At 38.3% G+C, this 23,736-nt stretch overlaps 1 protein-coding gene across 1 annotated transcript in view; it reads right to left on the bottom strand.

Moving 5' to 3' along the window:
• The window catches only part of PRIM2 (DNA primase subunit 2), a 121,178-nt gene that overhangs the window by 41,901 nt on the left and 55,541 nt on the right, over nt 1-23,736 (bottom strand). The window contains exons 8-10 of the mRNA XM_083350368.1: nt 14,027-14,094; nt 12,300-12,372; nt 10,718-10,903 (exon numbers count right to left, since the gene is read on the bottom strand). Coding sequence (XP_083206494.1) covers nt 10,718-10,903; nt 12,300-12,372; nt 14,027-14,094 — 327 coding nt within the window. The remainder of the gene's footprint in view (nt 1-10,717; nt 10,904-12,299; nt 12,373-14,026; nt 14,095-23,736) is intronic.

The following is a 23,736-nucleotide window of genomic DNA, read 5'->3' as shown; positions in this document are numbered from 1 at the left end:
GACCAGAGTAGGGCGATCCCCCTGAAAGTGTTTGAATAAGAATAAAAGGGAAGAATCAAAAGTGATATCATCAGGGGAGTTTATTATAGATTGCCTGGGCAGCAGAAGGAAGCTTTTCTGTGTCAGACAACCAGTCTTTTAAAGAGGCGCGCAATCCTGATAATGGGGGATTTCAATTATTCTGACATCTGAAGGGAATCCAATTCTGCCAAGTTAACTTGGTTAACTCCAAAAAAATTCTTGCTGTCAATTTCCGTTGTCAAAAGTTGGAAGAAAGAACAAGTCTGCTATCTGTGCCTAATCCTCGCCAACAGGGAGCATTTCAAAGAAACGAAACTGACGACGATTGTGCTATCCTTCAATTTATAATACCCATGGAGGAGAAACTGAGAAAACTCAGATCTGCATATTGCATTTCAAAAGAGCAAATGTTAGTAACCTTCCAGGGAAGATAGGCCAGATTCAGGGGCTTTACGTTCTAAAGGAGAAACATGTCTAGGAAGACTAGAAAATCCCATAAAGTGATATAGTAAGCACATAATTATAAACAATGCTTATGAGAAGGAAACAGGACTCTGATCCAACCAAAGCAGATACACTCTCAAAGATGTCGAACACACACACACACACACAAATACATGAATAGAAATTAACAGGAGGAGGAAAATAAGTAAAAGAAATTAATACAATGCAGTCTCTGGAAATTGTAGACATTATATCAGAAAACTCAGAAGGCAATGAAGTTTCTGACTGATACAAAAAATAATAACAATACTCTATGATTATATGGAAAATGAAGGTCAAAGAGAGCATGGATGCATTGCAAAGATAAAATGGTGAATTGCTAATGGGAACAGAGTTAATGTTATCCTCAAAATGGCATGAAAAAAATTAAAGAACAGTGTGTGAAGGAGTATATGGACATAGTTAAATGGTTTTTAAGGATAGAAATGGATAGAGAGATATTATGAATTGTGTTAGTCTAGCTCAGTGGGTTAGGACGCTGAGCTTGTCGATCACAAGGTCGGTAGTTTGGCAGGTCGAATCCTGAGTGGCGTGTAGCAGAGTGAGCGTCTGTTACTCATCCCACCTTCTGCCAACCTAGCAGTTCGAAAGCACGTAAAAATGCAAGTAGAAAAATAGGGACCACTACGGTGGGAAGGTAACAGCGTTCCATGCGCCTTTGGCGTCTAGTCATGCCGGCCACATGACCACGGAGACGTCCTCGGACAAGCGCTGGGTCTTTGGCTTTGAAACGGAGATGAGCACCAGCCCCTAGAGTTGGAAACGACTAGCACGCATGTGCGGGGGAATCTTTACCTTTACCTTTAAAGTCTTTTAGCTATGATAGTGTAAAACTTTCAATTGTTTTCTTTTTCTCATTGTTTTGATTGGCTTACTACTTTTGCTTCTGTTCTGCTCTTTGCATAACATTGCTTATCCTGATAGAGAACAGCTTAATAATGGCTATATAACAAAATAACATTAGAAATCAACACAATATGCATCCCAAACTTGCATTCATTACTATTTGTTATTAATTAACATTTTTAAAAAATATCATCTATTCATATAGACTCTAGCTGGTTTACAAAATAAAAACATCAACATAAAATCAAAGCAGTCCTAAAGTATAAGTCTGATCTCCCCTTTAAATAACAACAAAACAACTCTAATGGACACCTAGTCATCACTGTTTTAATAACCAAATGACTTCTGAAAAAGAAATGTTCTTTTTCAGCACCTTTCAGAATGTCAAGAGTTAAAAGTTATTTCTAACAGATAGCTTTCTTTAGAATGAAAATTGACTAGCTATTTTAGTAGAAATGTATTGAATATTATCTGGCAGTTTTCCCCAAGTTCATTTAACCATGAGGTGAATGAGTCAATTACTTGCAAAAAAAAAGAAGAAGATATTTTAGGAAAAAACCACAGATATGATTAACATGCATCTACATTAACTACTGGGCTTAATTAAAAGTACATCACTCTTTTAAATCCACATAATTATATCCCTTTGACAGCCAGATTGGTGTAATGATTAAGGCGTCAGGCTGGGAACCTGGAGACAAGAAGTTCCAGTCCTACTTCTCATTGATTTTCTATAATAACCCTGATCTAAATGCACCACTGAGAGCTAGTATATAGTGTATAGTGATTAAGGCACCAGACTAGAGACTGGGAGACTGGAAGTTCTAGTCCAGCCTTGAGCACAAAGCAAGTTGGATAACCTTGGGCCAGTCACTCTCACTTAGCTCTAGAAAGGAGACAAGGCCAAAGCACTTCTGGAAAAAAAACCTTGCCAAGAAAACTGCAGGGACTCATTCAGGCAGTCTCCAGGAGTCAAGACTAACTGAAAGGCACCCCCCAAAAAAGTATAGCCCAAAGGCATTCTTATTAATCTATTTTACTTTGGAGGTAAACCAGAAGTCTTTTAAGTGTCAGCTTTCTTCAAGAACATGTGTACATATGTGCATATATTTATGCATACAGCATGCATGCTTGCGTGTATATGTATACTGAAATTAAAATGGCAGGGTTTTATATGAATTGACCTGAAGATCTAAGCACTCATTAAAATTTATCAAAGATCCTCAAAAGTAACCTTTTAAAAATCTATCAATCAGAGATTAACAGCACTAATAAGGAAAAAAAATGATATGCATTAATCTCTGGCAAGAGGACTACAAAAATATTCAAAATAACGTTTTTGAACTAGCAATTTGGCTCATCGTTCAGTTAGCAGATGAAATGTAGTTCTTTCAAGAACACATGACAGCCCTTCCTGTTAATTACTGCATTATTATAAGCAGAAGTTTGAAGATACATTTGCAGAAATTATACAGAGAAATCTCATTTAAAGAATCTGTTTGGGGGGATGTGTGGCGTTCCCCACTCTATGATCTGGTAAAAACAGAGTTTTCCTAAATTGACCGCATTTCCAGAATCCTGACCGCAGGATAATGGAAAAATTACACTGGTGACTGAACCAAACCTGGAATCATTTGAAAGCCCTTATGTGAAACATTTTATTTTGCTTACTTGTTCAGTCATAACATTCTCCAAACTATAGTTGGGATCATTACAGGTAGTCCTCGACTTACAACTATTTGTTTAGTGATAGTTTGAAGTTACAACGGCACCGGAAAAGTGACTTATGACTTTTCACACTTATGACCATTGCAGCATCCCCATGGTCACATAATAAAAATTCGGAGGCTTGGCAACTGGCATGTATTTATGACGGTTGCAGTGTCCTGGGATCACATGATCACCTTCTGTGAACTTCTGACAAGCAAAGTCAATGGGGAAGCCAGATTCACTTTACAACCATGTTACTGACTTAACAACTGCAGTGGTTCACTTAACAAATGTGGCAAGAAAGGGCATAAAATGAGGCCAAACTCACTTAACAACTGTCTCGCTTAGCAACATAAATTTTGGGCTAAATTGTGGTTGTAGGCCAAGAACTACCTGTATTACTTTGTACCGTATTCTCAATCTTTAATTGTTCACTAAGAGTTTATTATCTACATTGGATAAGGAATCCTTTTGAATGGGGGGAGGGGGCAGCAGTAGTGGTTGTTCAAATATGTGAACAACCGGTTCTCTGTGTGGGTGCCGCTTCCGGAAGTCCATTCTGGGCCTGAGCAACAAAAAATTAGCTACCGGTTCTGCCGAAGTGGTGTGAACTGGCTGAATCCCACCACTTGGGGGTGGGGTTAGGGGGCACTAATATGATTCATGAATTATAGTATATGAACCTTAAGGCACTTAGGTACATTTTTGAAGAATGTATTTGGAAGACAATATGCTTTGTGTGAAATACCCATTTCAGAATAATTTTAATACCTGAAGTAGGTTCTTGACCATGTATTTAGCAGTATTAAGTATAAATTTAACTAATGGCTACTAAAGCTGAACAAACAAACATTATTTTTATTAGGTCTGTACATTGCTTCAGATTACAGTGCAAAAAAAATTAAGCCAAAATGCTATGTGAATAGTCCACAACGTAAACCGATTATACCATTTCCTAGAATTATCTGATTGCCTATTCTGATTTTAATTGTTCATTATTTTATGGATCCTGGCTCTAGAGTTATGTTTATGTGTAGTATTTTTTAAAAAAAATCCTACATTTGTATAATACAAATAAAAAGGTGGGGTATAACTTCAACAAAATTTAATTTAAACTGGAGCTGAAAGCTTGCAATGCTTCGTGCCAACTGAGGAATAGAGTACTTGAATTGAGAATGTTCTCTCTTGGGTTGCCATGTATGAAATTCCTGGCAGATGTGACACCCTAAGGAAGACATTTCCACTAGCTTTTAAATGACAGTCAGAAACATCAGGGAGCAAGTACTTTGCTAGACAGCCATGACTTACGGTAAGTTAAAAAGAGCTCTGTATGTCATTACAACTTTGAACTTATTTGGGTAGTAAACCAGCAGCCAAGGTGCTACCTTTGAAAAAGGTCTAACCATTCACTGTAAGATGTTCCTTTCAGCATTTTATACTAGTTAGAACTTCTAAGCCTGGAGATTATTTGAGTTTACTTGTCAAATGTTACCTCAAAGGCTTGATTTTTTAAAATTCCAAATCTTTTAACCACTGAACAACTTGAAAGTGGTTACTAAGAAGTTGAAAATTGCTAAACTTCAAACACATTGTATTCTCCAGATCTGGCAAACAATTCTTATCACCTGTAAAGTTAGAGAACTGAAGACAATGCAGGCTGATAACAATGAAATCCAACCATATTTGCCTGTCAGCAGAGTGGACAACTTTAACAGGACCGATTCTCCATCCACCCTGCAGTCCATGTAAGATTTCTTAAAAAATGTTTTGAATAACCATCACATATGATAAAACATTCTTTCTTTGTTGTAGCATTTCCAGGTTTTAGAAAGAATAATTATTTGTAATTGTGTTACCAGAATGTTTGAGTCCAGGTGTATTTGGTTGTTTCATAATGAATAATCTCAGTTTTACTTCAAGATGTATTTATTTTAACCCAAATTACAGATTTGGTGAATTTGTACCTCAGAACCAATTCATTAGAGTAGTCTACAAACTCTGTAAATAAAAAGAAGGAAGGAAGGAAGTAAGGAAGGAAGGAAGGAAGGAAGGAAGGAAGGAAGGAAGGAAGGAAGGAAGGAAGGAAGGTCAGAGACTTGCTTTCTACAAGGCCACATTCTCTGGGTTATCATCCTGTTGAGGTCAGAAGAGAAAACTGCTGAAGATTCCTTCTCTGAGGGAATATCACCTACACAGATCCCAGCAAAAGAGCCTTCTTGGCAATGATTGTCTTTGAAACAGATGACTCCTTGATATCTGGTCATCCTCCACCTTTAGCTTTTGAAGGGACCTGTGACAAAGACCGGGGGGGGGGGTCAACCTATTTTCCAAAGCACCAGAAAGCAAGTCAAGAAGCAATGAATGGAAATTAGTCAAGGAGAGAACCAACTTAGAACTAAGGAGAAATTTCTTGACAGTGAGAACCATTAACAAAGTGGAACGGCTTGCCTCCAGAAGTTGTGGATATTCCATCACTGGAGGTCTTTTGAGATTGGACAGCCATTTGTTCAGAATGGTATAGGGCAGGGGTCAGCAACCTGAAACAGTGAAAGAGCCACTCGGAACCGGTTCCCTCACAAAAGGAAAAACTGGGAGCCGCAAAAAATGTGTGCACGTGTGCATGCATGCGCAAAACAGGGTTTGACTGAAGAGTGGAGCCAAGGCAAGATATGCACCTACCCTGCATATATGAATTGATTGTTTGAACTTTTTTAGTCCCACTTTTTTTTTTTTTTTGGACTGCACATGGCAGAGGACTGGGAGCCGCAGGAGACAGTGGAAAGAGGTGCATGTGGCTCCGGAGCCGTTGGTTGCAGACCTGTGGTATAGGGCCTCCTATTTGTGCATGGAGTTGGACTAGAAGACCTCCAAGGTCCATTCCAACTCTGTTATTCTGTATTCTAAAGACTCGGCTGTTTAAGAAGCCATTTGAAGATATGGACATTTGGTTCAACACTATACAATGGTGTGTGGCAAGTCCATGTTTTAGATTTTTATTTTTATTTTAATATTTACTGTAGCATTCTGTAAGCCACTTAGTCTCTGGATATTGGGCAGAAGAGAAGCATTAGTAAATAAATAAGATAAATAGTGGCATCATTGCTTTTTGAACATAATAAATAATTCCTATTTTCTTTTTGTAATCTTTGTAAACATAAAGTAAACTACCCATACAAACTTATGAGAAAAGAATTGTGATGAGATCCAACTGTGCAGAGGCTGATGTGAAAACAACTGCTGCTTATGTAAACTAAATGTCAACTTCAGGGAGATTCCTAATTTGTTGCTCTCTCTAGGGCAGGGATGTGAAACTGCCGGCCCATGGGCTGGACGCATCATCCAGAAGCCGCGCCCACCCCATTGTTGGCAATGGCAAAACCGTCCCGATACGTTGCCCGACGTCACATGATGTCGCGAGTTTGACATGTCTGCTCTAGGGGATCCAACTGTCAACACTGTAATGATCCTGGCTGAAGCCATTTTAGCTTTGTTTTCAGTTGCCACAGTACTGGGAGGGGAGGATGAGTGGTTTTAAGGTTAGATTAAACAATAAATTGTCCTGTGGGAACCAAGGACATTGCTGCCTGACTTTGGCATTCTATTATAGTTTGGCATTGTGCTAATCACAGACTAGAATTATCAGTAGGTGATGTTGTCAAGGAAACGTCAGGAATAAATAGATTCAAATCATTTATTGATAAACTTTACGTCATATACCATGCTTCGGCAAAGAATAAAGAGAGTTGCATTTATGTGCAGAATTATTGAGGGCTCTATCCTTGGAAACTCTATCCTTGGAAAATTTTACGGGACTGGAGGCTAAAATGTATAAATAAAGGTTGCTGGAATTGGGTATGTCTAGTTTAATGAAAAGAAGAACTAGGGGTGACATGATAGCAGTGTTCCAATATCTCAGGGGTTGCCACAAAGAGGAAGTCAAGCTATTATCCACAGCACCTGAAGGCAAGACAAGAAGCAACAGATGGAAACTAATCAAAGAGAGAAGCAACCTAGAACTAAGGAGAAATTTCCTATCACTTAAAACAATCAGTGGAACGACTTCCCTCCAGAAGTTGTGAATGCTCCAACACCGGAAGTTTTAAAGAAGAGATTGGACAACCATTTGTCTGAAAATAGTATAGGGTTTCCTGCCTGAGCAAGGTTTTGGACTAGAAGACCTCCAAAGTCCCTTCCAACTCTGTTATTCTGTTAAATTTTGGATGAGGTATAAATCCATGTATTCAGTTACAGTATACTCCAAGGATGGTTTCCAATGGGAACTGAATTCTACATCAGATTTACTTGTAAGGTAGAAAATTATTCTGTATATCAACACAAATTTCCTTAGCTTGGTTAATGATTTTTCCAAGGTGGAAATCAAATAATCTTTCCAATACAAATATATAATATCCTTGCATCAAAAACTGACATTATATTGATTTGCAAGATGTATGATGGGCCTGACATTAACATAACATTTCTAGTGTCAAGACAAGAAGCAGAACCAGAAATGCTAGTTGTACCTACGTTAGAGTTTATGTTAACAGAATCATGTAAGCTTGAAACTATCCCTCCCATCCCTCACTTTTACCCTCTCAAAAACTAGGGAGAGAAAAATAGCAAATACAAATATAAAGGTCCATAAAAATAGATATCCTAAAAAAAACTAGAAATCCCATAGTTGAAGGAAATGTCAGGCCCAAGACCAGAAACGGCACAGCGAAATCCAATTGAGTTCAATCCTTTATTTGCTTAAACCTAATCGACAGAATCTTGCCAAATTCAAGCTATAACCTTCTAACTTACTAGATATACTCTGAGAGAATCTTGTGTGAATTCAATCTACACTAAAATTCTTTCCTGGTCCCCCATCCAGCTCGGGTCTGCGCAGTCTCTTGATCCAGGTCTCTTTCTGGGAGAACTCTTATGTTGCCAAATCTCTCCCCCCTGCTCCTTCAGGTGCACTTTCCATCACACTCAGACCTGGTCTTCTTAAGGGCTTTTTGGAAAATTGCCACAATACAAAAAAGATGCTGAGAGTCTAGAAAGAGTGCAGAGAAGAGCAACTAAGATGATAAGAGGCCTGGATGCTATGTCTAGCCCATCAAAGAGAAAGATTAGGGGTGACATGACAGCTGTCTTCCAGTAATTGAGGGGCAGCCATACAGATGAGGGGGTTGACTTATTCTCAAAACCACCTAAGACCTGGACAAGAGCCTTGGTGGAGCAGTGAGCTAATGCCTCCTTAAGTAACACCAGCTGCCTGCAATTAGTGCAGGTTCGCATCCCACCAGGCTCAAGGTTGACTCAGCCTTCCATCCTTCCAAGGTAGGTAAAATGAGGACCCAGATTGTTGGGGGCAATAAGCTGACTTTGTAATAATGCCGCTTGGGGGGGGGTGAAAGCCCTAATAAGCAGGCATACACATAGAATGAAGGCTACTGCTAAGCACATTGATTTGTGCTTAGATTGTAAGCCGCCCTGAGTCTTCGGAGAAGGGCGGGATATAAATGGGATTTAAAAAAAAAGAAGAAGCAATGCATGAAAAAAAAAGAAGAAGCAATGCATGGAAGCTCTTTAAAGTGAGATCCTAGTGCAATTTACTCTGCCAAGCACAGAAATCCCTCCAGGTCTGCTCATTCACCACCGCAGCCCTTTTTCACTCTCAGCTGTGTTTTATTTTTCTTCTTAGCTCATCCTCTGATTGCACCAAACACATCAGCAGGATTTTGTAGTTACATTTCTATCGATATTGAAAAATAGATAAAACCCTTGGGTAGCATTCATTGAGCCATTCAGTTTGCTCTGCTTTTCCCTTGTGAGTGTACAACAGAATATTTTAAGAAAAGCATATTGTGCATGCACTACTGCTTCAATCCCTAATGGCACACATGTTTTATATTATAAATTGTTACTTGTGGGGTGATCTGACTTGGAATATGATCCGTGCATGACCTTACTTGATGGATCAATCTTGGACTGAGTGGCTGGTGACACCTTGATCCAACCTCTGGGACTCCTTTTAAATCTCTTGACAGCCTCTGGGTGGAATAGTAGCTGCAAGGAACCTGTTGTTTTAATCTTAGGGAAAACTGTATTCAGAACTTCAGAAGTGCTATTTACAATGTATGCCTGGAAGAAATTCCAATGCACCCCAAGTGGATCTAAATGCAAGGAGTGCAAGACCCCAAGGATGCCTAATCCTAATCCACAAATAAGTCCGGATGAAAAACTGTCACCTCTGCTTTCCGGTCAGAACCTCTAATTAATTAATTAATTTATTTATTTATTTTATTGGATTTGTATACCGCCCTATTCCCATAGGACTCAGGGCAGTTTACAGGGCAGTTAAAACCATGAATACAAAAAATTAAAAACAATTAAAACAATTAAATTAAATTTAAGCCCCAAGAGTAAATCTAAAACCCAGTTAAATTAACAACCCCACAGTCTGGACCAAACAGATCAAAGAGCCAAGTTTTCAGGTCCCGGCGAAATGAGCAAAGGTCGGGGGCAGTCCTAAGTTCTGTGGGTAGTTGGTTCCATAGGGCAGGCGCACCCACAGAGAACGCCCTTCCCCTGGGAATAACCCGCCGGCATTCATTAACCGGCGGTATCCTGAGAAGGCCCTCCCTGTGGGGGCGCACAGGACGATGGGAAGATGATGCCGGCAGCAGGTGTTCCCTTAGATAGTCTAATAATCTTCCCCTATTACTTTTCAGGTCTGGCTCCAAGGAGACCTAACTCTAACCCTGGTTTAATTTTCATTGGCAATGGGATTTTGCTATGTATTTTACCCTAGTCCACAAATGAGTCCAAACAGCACACAGTCACCTGCTCTTTGCTTGGAGAACCTGTCAGGGAGTCCTCCTTAAGACCTGTTCCCAAAAAAGCACCTGGTCTCCTTTTAGTACAGGGGGAGACCCATTATGCAATAAAACGAATTCTTGATTCTATGTTGTACAAAGGAAAATTACAATATTTAGTACAGTGGAAGGGATACCCACTATCAGAAGTAAAAAGTACTGACATCAAGGCAGATAGATTGATACGCAGATTTTTTGATAAGCACCCTCATAAACCTCGGGGAGATTCCTAACTCTAACTTTTTTTGTCTGCAGGATTTGTTCTCTCTCTAGGGGATCCAACTGTCAACACTGCAACGATTCTGGCTGAAGCCATTTTTGCTTTGTTTTCAGTTGCCACAGAACTGGGAGGGGCGCATGAGTGGGGTTAAGGTTAGATTAAACAATAAATTGTCCCATGGGAACCAAGGTCATTGCTGCCTGACTTTTGGCGGGCTGAGCCTTCTGTTAGAAAGTCCACCAAAGTATTCTATTGGGGAAAGTGGATAATGACATAATGATGGGGTGGGAAGTTCAACTTTGTAACACTGCAACGCTTGGAAGGGAACTCCAGACTTGGTTTCACTTTTGACTGTGCTGATACGTTGTAGGCAATAAATATGTTCTTTAAATAAACCTCTTGTCTTGGAGTTCTGCTTTTACTAGTCTCATCTATCGGAACCATGACACTACACAGATATTTTAGTGTGCACGGACACTGGTTGTGGACTATAGAAGTGTTCCGAGGAGAACTGTGAAGAACTGAGCATTGTTCTCAGCAAACCATTTACCTTGTCTGCGTCTACCTTTCCTCTGATGAATTCAGATTTCCAGAACTGCAGAGCTTGCTCTAGTGTTAAGCCAATGCCCTTGAGAAATAAGCCATATTGCATACGGCCTCCATGACGGAGATGATGGTTATCACGCAGAGCTTTGTGGAGCTGGCGCATGCAGAGAGGAAATGATTTAACCGAAAGCTGTAACAAGAAAACTTGGATTAATGATCTGCTGACTACATTAACTTACAGTCTGTATTTTGATCACCAACCAGAAAGGTGAAGAATTTTGAGAGAATGTTTGCATATAGTAGACTACAGGGAAGAAAGGAAAACTCTATTTCACAATTTCAATATACTGTCAACATTTAGTTGTAATTTTTTTTGTGTGCAAATGTAAGAATAAATGGAAAACAGATGTTAAAAGATATTAAAATTGTATTAGTTACAGTAAAAAGCATAAATCAATATAAGTAATTAATCCAGAGTCTCATTCTATTTTGAAAGCATCTTTACTATCCCTCCCTTTAATATATTCTAAATTAATGTCCCAGATGTCAGTTGTCTGGGGCTATTTTTCTGTTTATTTAAAGCTGTTTACCATATTTACTTAAAAGGAAGACAAGGCTAAATTTGATTGCCTACCACTAACACTAGGAAGTATTCATAGTGGGGGGGGGGAGGAAAGACCAACAAAAAAAACATATCTATGTCTGACTTTCTTACTTTGACAACTTTGATATCATCAACGTCAGCCAAACCAACTTCTGACCTCGAGGTATATGTGCATGCAACATACTTATATTTGTAAAAATATCCATTCCAAAAGAGAGCAGGGCAACACACAAATATCCATTTTTCTTAACTGAACTAGCGACCACTAATTAAAATTGATTTCTTGTAAAATAACACCCCATCACCTGTAAATACTAACCATTCTGTCCCACAGAAATGCGTACTACTATACACACACACGCTCCTTCCTCCTTCCAGCAAAACAACAAGCCAACAACAAATATTGGCTAATAAGAAACATGAAGTAGGGTTTTAAAACCAGATGTAGTATGCCCAAGAGATAAATTTTTCAGACAGCCCAGTAGGGCGTGGCCCTCTGACTACTGCAGGACATTGAACTGCAGGAAACTGAACAAGGGAGAGGAAGGGAGGCTTGGGTGATTGAAGAGGTAAGAGGATAACTTTGCTCGTCTGTTACTATGCAGCAGCAGCGGCTGAGGAAAGCTGTCCTAGTGGTGATAGTTTGGTTTTCTCTTAATAGCTATTGCCAGGGATTAGGGTTCAATGCCTGAATCCCTCACAAATGGGCATGGGCTCATGTGAAAGGTTTGCTTTGGGCTAGAGAGCTCTACTTATGCTCCTGACTGTTACTCTTCTTGTTTCATTTGTTTTAAACCTGCTTTCATTCATTTAAGCATACATTGCTCTATCAGTTCTATGTTCTATTCTTCAATTCTTTACAGACCATTGTAATCTCTATGTGAATGTTGCCATCAGTACGTTTGAGACACCATAAATACACTGCAGTGGATGGACAAAATTATTCAGTTTAACGACAGTGAATTGGAGGCAATATACTTACAGCATCAATTTGTTCCAATGAAATTTTGCCCATTGCTTTTTCAATGTTATAATCTGAACCAACATATGCGTGGCTATGATGTGGGGAAAAAGAAGAAAAGAAATAAATGTTATTTTTAGAATTTAAAAGGACATTTTTGTTGTTACTATGGGAACGAAAGGCCGAGTATTTTTGTTTGCATAAATTTTAAAGAATATATTTCAAAACTGGTGTTCAAGAAATTAATATGACTTTAAAATAATTCCTTCACTTTGGAGAACTTAAGATTTTTTCTTTATGTAATACATTTCTGATTAACAGAATAGATTTATTTGGAAATATTTCTACTACACTTTAGAACAGGGGTGTCAAACTGCCGGCCCACAGGCCAGATTCGTCACGAAGAAACCATGCCTACCCCATTGCCAGCAATGGGGAAAAAAGCTCCGATACGTTGCGCGACGTCACAAGTTTGACATGTCTGCTTTAGAAGAACATTAGAGTTCAAGTAGAAGCAGATTATCTGAACTCTAATGAATCGTATGAAAACAATTGTTGAATACTTTTTTTGTAAAATGCAGGTATAACCTCTCAGATGTTTGTTATTAAGGGAGACAGAATAATAATCTTTTCTTGAATTTTTAAACTGATTTCATTATTTAGTAATATGAGGAACTAAAACACAAAGATAAATAATATGCTGCTATAATTCCATTATTATGTTTGTCAAAAGGTTCTGAGAAAAGGGGAACATTAAAATGAAGCCCCCTTTTCAAGGGCAAAATATAATTTTACAAATGTGAGTGAACGATTACCTAAGGGAGAAATCTGAAGTGTTGACTGGAAGCAGATGTTGTATGTCAACAATATTGCTAATTATCTGCAGGGCACGTTCATTATGTTAAAAAACACTCCCATTACTTCCTCATTAGTGATACAAGTATTGAAATAGTATCTTTGAAGATAAAGTTGCAATGAATCCACTGCCAAGTTAGCCATTCCTAAATAAAAAGCTTATTAATATCTGATTTATTCTTTTTTATTTAAAACATTTTTATTGCCTTCCCCTGTAAATTTCATGGTTTGAAGAGTCTAAAGAACACAGTGCTCTTCTGTACAGTATATGAGCTCCTCACTCACCCTGTCCCCAGGATTAGATTGTTCTGCAGGCAGAGTGGATGGACCCAGTTATGGGAAGAAGTAAAACAACCCCTCTGCTTTTGGGTGAGGACACAGGACCAATCAATCCACTAGGCACAACGCCTAGACCACAGGTCTGCAACCCGCAGCTCCGGAGCCGCATGCGGCTCTTTCAGCCATCTCCTGCGGCTCCCAGTCCTCTGCCATGTGCAGTCCCAAAAAAAAAAGTGGGACTAAAAAAGTTCAACCAATCAATTCAAATATGCAGGGTAGGTGCATATCTCGCCTTGGCTCCACTCTTCAGTCAAACCCTGTTCTGCGCATGCGCACATGTATGCGCATGCGCACACATTTTTTGCGGCTCCCAGTTTTTCCTTTTGTGATGGAACCAGTTCCGAGTGGCTCTTTCACTGTTTCAGGTTGCTGACCCCTGGCCTAGACCCTACAAAAATGTCTTCACATTTTTTTAATCCGAAAGAATTAAAATGAAATTCCCTCAGCTAGTGAAACCAGACCCGATTTGTACAAACGAGTCAGATTGTGGACCTTCAGAAGTAACGGACTCCAAAAGGTCCAGCAAATTGAGGTTCTGCTGTGTTTCTCATTACCTGAGGTGATTGAGCAGGGGTTGAAGTCTCTCATCAGTCTGTACTATAGGCAGTGATCGTGCTGTTAGCTAAAAGAGAACAAATACAAGAAGTTAGCTGAGGAGCAATAATGCGCAGGCACACACACACAAACATACACATAGATACAGAACAGACATGTACAGTGTTACATGTAAGACAGGGATCTTATTTGCTAACTCATCAATCTGATACAGAGCATCAGCTTTTCACTATGCCTTTATCTTCATTTTCTTTCCTGCTGATCTTATCCTCAAGACACAACAGACAATATCTATTTTCTGTCATTGTTACCATAACTCTTCAAGAAAGTTGGTCTGGGACTGAAACAAATAATTAATTGGTCTGTTACATCCTGTATAAGCATCTAGGTCAGGGGTGGTGAACCTATGGCACATGTGCCACAGGTGGCATGTGGAGCCGTCCCTGTGGGCATGTGTGCCATCACCCAAGAGGGAGGCGGGGCCAGGCTGCCCCACCCCCTCTCCACGTGCTCCTGCGCTCTTGCTCTCTTTCTCTCTGCACTGAGAATCAGGGATCAGCTGCAAGAGCTGGGCAGATCCGAGCTGGATAGTGGAGGCAGCTGCAGAATGAGTTCAGGTAAGCCTCCAGAGCGATTTTGGCCCGATCTAGGGCTGCAGAGTGATTTTATTCTCCCCCCACAACCAATCTGGGCAGCAGAAGCATTTTCAAAGCTTCTGGAGTTCGCATCCATGGCTGTGGGGTGATTTTACGATGCTCCAGAGACCTGATCCAGGCATTGGAGGCCTGCAAAATGCTTCTGCTGCCCAGATCTAGGGGTGCAGAGTGATTTCGCTCCCCCCCCGGCCGATTTTGCAAGCCTCCGACGCCCAGATCGGGTCGCTGGAGCATCGCCCACTTGGTGGCCACGCTCTCGGCACCCAGCAATGCATAAATGGGTTTCAGGTTGCAGTTTGGGCACTCGGTCTCAAAAAGGTTCACCACCACTGATCTAGGTTTACCATTCATGCAAATAGCAGTATGCATTGTTATTCCTCAATAATTTATGATGGACCAGACTGATGTTTAATAAATTGGATTTGCACACAGTTACATACTAGTTCAAATCCTTACCAGTCACATTAGTAGTAAAGATGGATATAAGGGATACATCTGGTTGATTGTTTTTCAGTAAAAGTATTTTGTGCTTTTCAATACAAGTATTTCGTGTTTTTCAGTGCTGATTGGGATCATTTGATTAATAACAGGACAAACAAAAGATGAGCTTGACCATTGATCACTTTCTTTCATAACTGACATTATTATTATGCATTTTATTCCAAAGAAGAATAAAAGGCCAGTACATTAGAACAATATTCCTGAATTTCACACTGCTCATGTTAAGATAATATATACAGTCTGTTAAAAAGTCAGAGATTCACAAATTGCAGGAGAGACTATAACATCAGCACAAAATTCTGTTAAACAGCAATTATGATAATGAGTTATCATATTTCAGTGCAGTAATGAAATTTTGTTAAATGCAGAAAAAATAATACATAAAAATTCAGTTGAATTATTTGCATTCAATTATTTCAAAACTTTCTTCACTAAGGAGAAAATGATGCTAGGAGATTGGTGCATTTCCCCCACCCTAAAAATCTAAAGTGCAGGGTTGGGTGGGGGAGAGGATCTAAAGCACTTCCTCTTCTAGTTCTTCTCCCAGATCCTTTTTTTTCCCTCAAGTCATTTTTATGTTTGGCATCATAGACATAGAATGAGAACGGTCTCAGCATTTTACCCACAGATCCTTTTAGATATTATGTGTCACATACTTTCTTCTGCTTTATTCAAATTTGAGTAGAGAAGTCTTTACACAACTCACCTCTACCTACAAATCATGCTGGTTTGTAATGTTCAGCATCTTAGCCAGCACAAGTGGGTTTAGGGCAGGGGTCTCCAACCCCCAGTCCGTGGACCGGTACTGGGCTACAGCATGCCAGCAACCGGTCCTCACAAACAAGCAAAGCCCCATCTGTAGGATGCAGGCAGCACACAAAATCACATCCCCTCCAGTCCACAGAAAAACTTATCTCCACGTAACCGGTCCCTGGTGCCCCAAAAGGTTGGGTTTTAGGGCAATCAGAGTTGAGGTAAATCACATCTGCAGGACTCTACACTGGAGCCAACTCATATCCAAGGATGTGCTAAGCATTCTACTCTCTCACACAAGTATTACCTCACCATCCACAACTCTTACTGAATTCTTCAGCTTTCAACTCCTGCAAAAATTCCATAGCTCACTTTATCACATAGTTTCTTCAAGTCAACAATATGTGATAAAACTTCTTTCTCAGAAGCATATGGTATTTTTCATTGACTTGCTGGTTTGCACATTCCCTGCCTGGCAAAACCTCAGATTGCACCTAATAATTGTTTTCCTTATTTTCACCTCTCATGTCCTTTCAATCAAAATGCTGCCAAATATTTCCCCAGGGATATTTAACTAAGTCTCTTGTAGTTTATGCCTTTGCTACATTTCCATTTGTATTAAAAAAAATAACAGCGTTTTTTCTGTAATTAGGCATATGTGCAATCTTCAAATAGATATTTCTATATTTTAAAAGTCTTACAACCACCCCATAAGTTTATTTAACATTTCTCTGGTCTCACCATCTATGCCTGCAGTTTTACTATTTATCTACCTTCTCACAAATTTATGATTTCTTTCCACTGCTTGTCAAGAATAATTTAGCCTCTGGGATGACTTTGGACCAGTAGCTTTTCCCTTCTATAAATTGCAAGTTTGCTATTACAATAAAATGTTAGGGCTGGGAAAATGCAAGCCCCTCTGAATTTCTGGGAAGGATGGTGGTATCTCTAACATCAGAAAGCATTAAGAAAAAAAGGGGAAAAAAGAGATAAATTTATTTATATAGAAAACCTAAAAAGAAATGCAAATTAGTTGCCATAGGAATGTATTAATCAAGTCTATGTGCATGAATGTGAGAGCACATATGCACAGACACATGCATAATTTATATATGAGATTGCACTGTTGAAACTATTTTGCCTGCATGTGATGCTTGATAAAAAATACAATTTTCTATCTGTATTTACAAATTATATCTTCTTCACAATTCATGCTCCAGACTTAAAATAATTTTAAAAAATATATAGAACTTTTGCCCAACAGTTAATATGCAATTTGAAATAGGTCACACTGAGTGATTGTTTGGCATGTAATACCAAAAAATGATTGATCAAAAAACAACTACTTTGTTAATGTTGAAGCCAAATGTCACAATGCAAATGTTATGCAACCAGGGAAATCAATATTAGACCACGTTTTTGAATGCTGGTATGCTGCCACAACTAGATAGCTGACATTTCAATGCTGATCCATTTTTAGAATTTGATTTCAACCTTTAATACCTTTCTGTTCTTGAGAAATACTGAAAATAAGCAACTAGAAAAAGCTATATTTTAGGGCTATGCGTTTCTAGATACTGTAGCTCAACTTCCAAACATACTAATAAAAGTAATAGAATTCCCATTTAAAGACCAGGTTGGGTTGGCTTTTCTTAAAGGAAAACCAGGATCTTTTATTATGAAGATAAATCAGATGGTTGAATAAACAGCTTTAATACAAAGTTAAGCTTTGGTTTCTGCTGTTGTATGTAGTATGTTTTAAGTGTGTTATGTATATGTACACTTTAATCTCCTGACAAGTGGCTGGCTCCTCTATTAACAAAAAGAAAAGCAAATCAATGTATTCAAAATTTATACAAATGCAAAGCAGAACAGAAGCATAAATACTGAGACAGAATTACTAATAATATTCTCTACAAAATTATTGCTATTTACAATTTAATGATGGTCGAACATTTCAAAATAAAGGCTTAATTCCTAGTGGGTTTGATATTTGAGCCTAAGTAAGTCAGCAAAAAGTTCTTCCTTATCCTACATTAGTAGATTTGGAACACAATTATTACTTCACATACCCAATATAAACTTGCAACAGCAGACCCACCCACAGAACAATCTATAGGAGAAATCTCATTATGAACCAAAACTGCATTCCATTATTATATTTTCGTGTCACTCTTAACATGCTGCAGAACAATTTACATATTTACATTTTGGACTATACCCACTGCTTTATTTATTATTTGTTTGGTTGGTTGGTTGGTTTATATACCGCCCTACTCCCGAAGGACTCAGGGCGGTTTACAAGGCAAAATTTAAAAACAATACAATATAAAATTAAAATTAAATTAAATTAAGTCTAGCCCCCAAAAAATTAAAATCACAATTTAAAAACATTAAAACACCTCAGTCCAGACCAGATAGCTCAAAGATCCAGGTTTTTAGGTCCCGGCGAAATGAACGAAGGTCGGGGGGCAGTCCGGAGTTCCGTTGGCAGTTGATTCCATAGGGCAGGTGCGCCCACAGAGAACGCCCTCCCCCTGGGGATCGCCCGTCGGCAATCCTTGACTGGCGGTACCCTGAGGAGTCCCTCCCTGTGGGAGCGCACAGAACGATGGGAAATTGACGTTGGCAGAAAGGTGCTCCCTCAGATAATCCGGGCCCATGCCATTTAGGGCTTTATAGGTCATCACCAGCACCTTGAATCTCACCCGGAGGGCAACTGGAAGCCAATGCAGCTCGCAGAGAAGAGGTGTTACATGGGAGTATCGGGAGACTCCCATCACAACTCGCGTGGCTGCATTCTGCACCAGCTGAAGCCTCCTTTCTTCCAATCTGAAAAAACTCTTACAAAGCTTGCTGTTTCATAACTTTATTTAATCCTAATAAAATTATTCTTTAAGGTTTTTTTTATTTTAAAGTAGCTGTAAACACATTCCCTTAGAGCTTTTTTTAAAAAAAAAAATCATTGCAGTTATAATTTTTCCATAACTGGGTATATTATTATTCTTGCCCTATTTTCATAACTTACAGCAGAGTTGCTGTAGTTTACAGTTGCTAAAATTTCATTTAGCTTGTGATAAGCCACGGAGGGAGGGAGAGAGGGAGAGAGGGAAGGAAGGAAACAGTTAGCTATATACATTTAAGATTAATTGCATTTTTTTAAAAAAATGGTATTAAATAAAGGAAATATATGAAACTAAGGCTCAAGATTATTTTTTCCAGATGAAATATTTTGTAACGGAAGTTCTCAGAAATATTGTGAAGATATTTATGAACCACAAATTCACACGTATTTTAGCTTTGAAATTCTACTAGTAGCACTGTCTCTGTACCTGATTCATGGGTTTCCCCACACTCTCTGTGCAGCTGTCCCTTTGTCTTATTAGTTAGTGTTGAGGCAACATGTATTCTGAATCTGCAGCACAAGTCCAAGCTTAACTACATACTAAGCACACACTTTTGGACTCATTCAGGTGTTTATATGAACACTTGGACAACTCATAATTGGAGAGAGAAGGGTTCTCTCTAAAATGATCAGTCCTTTATTCCCCCTGCCCTCCCCCCAATGCTTAGTCAGGAGCTTACCTGAATTAGCTTGAACAAGTGCAGTTACCAGCAAGGTAAGAGACTTTACTGTATTTAGGTCCCTAATGAGGAGGAAAATGGCAGTCCACATTCAAGCATACAGAAGTCCAGCTTTCATTTTAAGACAACCTGTCTAAATGTATGTATGTATGGAGGACAGAGAGAGACTAGGAATATAACCAAAGCAAGACCCCATCCTCTCCCACTCTGAATTCACCAAACAATCACACATACCCCTGAACAAATTATTTCTGTTCTAGGAAAAAAATCCTACTTAGCTATTTTGCATAAATAACTTCCTTCTTCTCCAAGTCATTGCTTGTAAGTGATCCCAGTAAATTCATAAAATAGCAACAGAACAGTAACTTTCCATATTTTAAAATGATATCTGCAACCCCATTTTGGTGCAGGAGTCAAACTCTGGCTTTATAAAATCATTATGGGAAAGTGGAAGAGCTGGAGAAGTGATAGTAGAAGAAAAGTTGTTAGCATTAAAAATAAGACCAAAATGGTAGTAGCTTCTTTGGGGTAGCGGATATTAATAAAACTAGGTTTATTTTGTTTGAACAGAACAATATTTTAGAAGATATGGATAGTTTAGAGAATGGGGGTGGGGGGAAAGGAAATGTCACTTCCTGATTTATTCCAAAGGAATTAAGGATGAATTGTGTCAATTCAATAAAGCATTACCAACATCAACACTAAATCCTCTTTAAGAAAAATAATAAATCTTTCCTGCAGGACAGGGCTTTTAGAGGTACACTGCTACCACCAAAGCATCTTTTCTCAAAATACTGAGACAACCAAAACTTTTGTTGGGAAATCCAATGAAGTGAACTGCATGGACACGTATGTGGAAACACCTAGGAAAAGCTCTCAAGCAACTGTACCAGGCCCCCGGGGGTCATAGCTGCCTCAACACCTCAAGCCAAATGTTCACACCAAATGCATTTGAAAAGCTTCTCCTGTCACTTGCTTTCCATGGGCCTATGGCTTTTGATTGTCTATATTTATACAGCACCTTTGCACCAAAGCAATCTAAAGGACAGCTCGCTACTGCTAAGCTTGTAAGCCGCCCTGAGTCTTCGGAGAAGGGCGGGATATAAATGGAATTAAAATAAAATAAATAAATAAATATTAAAAAGTCCATGCAAGCATCGGAAAATTATATGTGGACACAAGAAATATATTAAAGAAGACCCAAAATGGACTGGAGTAAATTCACATCAAAGATCAAATAAGCAACAGAAAAAGTAAATGAATAGGTTTTTAGATATTTTAAAAGCCAAAAACAAAAACAAAAAACACAAAAACTTGAAAAATAGCAAAAAAACAAAACAAAAACCCAACACCAAAAACCCCGATGCCATGGGTATCATGCAGAAAAATAAAATAGGGAAGTCACCCAGAGAAGAACTCTGAAATAAACCCCGACTTTCAGACTATCGGATCATATACATGTTACTGTCATAGCAACAATACCATTGTGTCCAGCTTTGGTATGTCGTAACGGTCTCTATTTACATATCAGCCCAGTCTGAACCTGCTTCGCTTTCTTGAGATCAGCTATGTGCTGTTGTTGGAAACATATATATCTAAAATTTGTTGGAAACATATATATCTAAAATTTGTTGGAAACATATATACGGTATCTAACATTCTGCAAGGGTGATACTTCTTTTTTTAAAAAAACCCTTCAAATATATTACAAATAGAATTTTCAAGCTAAGAAAAAAGTTTTAAATGTTGGACTGTTCAAAATACATTGATGCATAACATATTTTATTTTAGGAAGCAACGATTAATGGGAAGATACTTGCTTCGCCAAGATAACAAGTTGTCATTTCAAAGGAAATAAATAGCTACTAATGCATAATCTTATTTTGAAATTTCACAATTTTGTCTGGTTGTTTTTAGCCCAAATACGAAAACTAATTATTTTAAGCATGACAGCATATGTATTTTTCCTCTTCATATGTAGTAAATGTAAGTAGGTTTAAAAATCATTAGATACAGATTCAGTATGCTCTATTCCACAAATGTCTTTACTATAGCTTTTTTAAAAAAATAAAAAAAAGCTTCCATCTACAGCAGGGGTGTCAAACTGCCAGCCCGCGAGCCGGTTGCATCATATGGAGACCGCGCCCACCCCAGCTCCAACAATGCAAAGTCTCGATACGTTGTGACACGTCACGTGACGTGGCGAGTTTGACACCCGAGATCTAGAGAGTTGGAAACTGTAAGTATAATAATTAAAATAGGTCCAGGTATTTCTTGTATGCAGTTTGTCACAACGAACACATTTTGTACTGGAACTGCCTGTGTGATGGACAGTGAAGTAACCCAATTTGCATTTAATAGATTTAAATAAGCCTGAATAAATCTTCACCTTTATGTGACAAGCAGTCAAGACTGACAAGTAATAGTAGGCAGGTAAAAGTAAATGAATAGAAATTTGAATTGCCCTTGCCACTTATCTTGGTCTTGTATGTCGGGAATCCAGCTCAGGAGGGAGGCATCTTGAATTTCACTATTCAGCCACTAAATGAAACTGTCTCCCTCAAAATGATAGTTCCACTACAGCAGTGATACATTTCCTCATTTTAATTAACCTAATGGTCTATTCGCCCACAGTACTTGGAGGTCTTTTTCATTACCCTGAATTAACATTTTCCTTCCATTAAATATCAGATAAAAGATACCAATTGCACGCCTGGTTTACAATTCATTTAATCAGTACCATTTTTTTAAAACTCAGCAATAGCAATCTACTTAAAGAATTCAAAGACCAGAATGTATAACAGCCAAATTACTAATATACCAAAAAGAACACAAAAGGAAAGAGATGGACACTGAATCTTACTACAGAATACTGTTTCGTCAACCACGCAATGATTCTAAATCCGTTGTCAACATGCTAAAAGTATACAATGGTGGTGTTATTTTAGTAAGTAAACTATTATCACAGTAGATGAGACATTCCAAAAACCTCTCAATTTTTGAATGCTTTTAATCATTTTTCCCTCAAAGAAAAAGGATATGGAACTTTTTCTAACGAGGGTTTAGATTTTTCAAGAATGATGTCAACCTCAAATTCATTATTATCTAAAAATAGCAATGTATTTTTCATCTTTACCTTGCTTCAGTTGTCCTCCTGGTTTCCAACATTCCTTGCCACTACTTTGCAACATACTTTAAATTTAAAATAATATTTAACAATATACTTTAAATCTGAGCTGATATGATTCAGAAGAGTCGAGAAGGTACATTGAAAAATACATTAGACACACAATAGAATCTATATCTATCTTTTTCCTAAAAGCATCTAATGCTCTCCTCCCAGAACTAATAGGTTCCCATGCAACAGTGTTTTCCAACTTGGGCAAATAACAGATCTATTAACTTGAAGTCTCAGAATTCCAAAGCTAGCATAGCCATTACTAAGAATGCTGGGAATTGCTCCGCTTAGGAAACGCTGCTATGAAAACTTTCATTAGAGATATGATTGATACATAACAGACAATTTTTCTTACTGTTTTTAGATAGCTCAGAATTTCCAGGGATCCATCATCATTTGTCATATTTGATTATGGTCAAGGAAAGACACTCACCTTGGTGAGTATCTTCATATTCACATTATTGTGCACATTATTATAAAAATATCTTGAGAAGCAAAAAGGACAAGGATTATGAAAAAAAAATCAATTAAGTTTTCTTTTCTGGAAAGCTCTGGTTCTGAGGAACCAAAGGACCATTCAGGCTGGCAATCAGCACAAAGATGAAAAGTGTTGCTTCAAATTTTCAAAAAGATAGTTGAATTCCTTGCTTAGGAACTTCAATTAAATAACGCTATAGGTACAAATTAAGGAGACATTTACTTGGAAATCAGAGATGTAATTCTGTCTGCAACTTATGAGGCTGGCTAAAGTGGTAACTCACTTGATATAGTTCAAGAAATAATTATTATGAGCCAGGAAGCAATTTGTCTCATGTGCAAGGATACATTATGACCATTTCTCGCGTCAAAAAAATAATAATGATAGTCCAACCAAGATAGGAATTGCCTCTTAATTTCATTGCTTCAGTACAGATATTTTAAATTAAACATCAAAAGATTTAAAATAGATATCAAAGTAATATAGTGTGACAAATATTAATACTTTTTGTTTGTTTCACAATTTTTATGTCATTGCCGCAAAAATTAAGTCGTTCAT

The sequence above is a fragment of the Vipera ursinii genome (assembly GCF_947247035.1).
Source record: "Vipera ursinii genome assembly, chromosome: 1".
NCBI classification, from domain to species: Eukaryota; Metazoa; Chordata; class Lepidosauria; order Squamata; family Viperidae; genus Vipera; species Vipera ursinii.
Note: the sequence above shows the minus strand (reverse complement) of the source record. Positions and strands in the feature narration are given on the sequence as shown.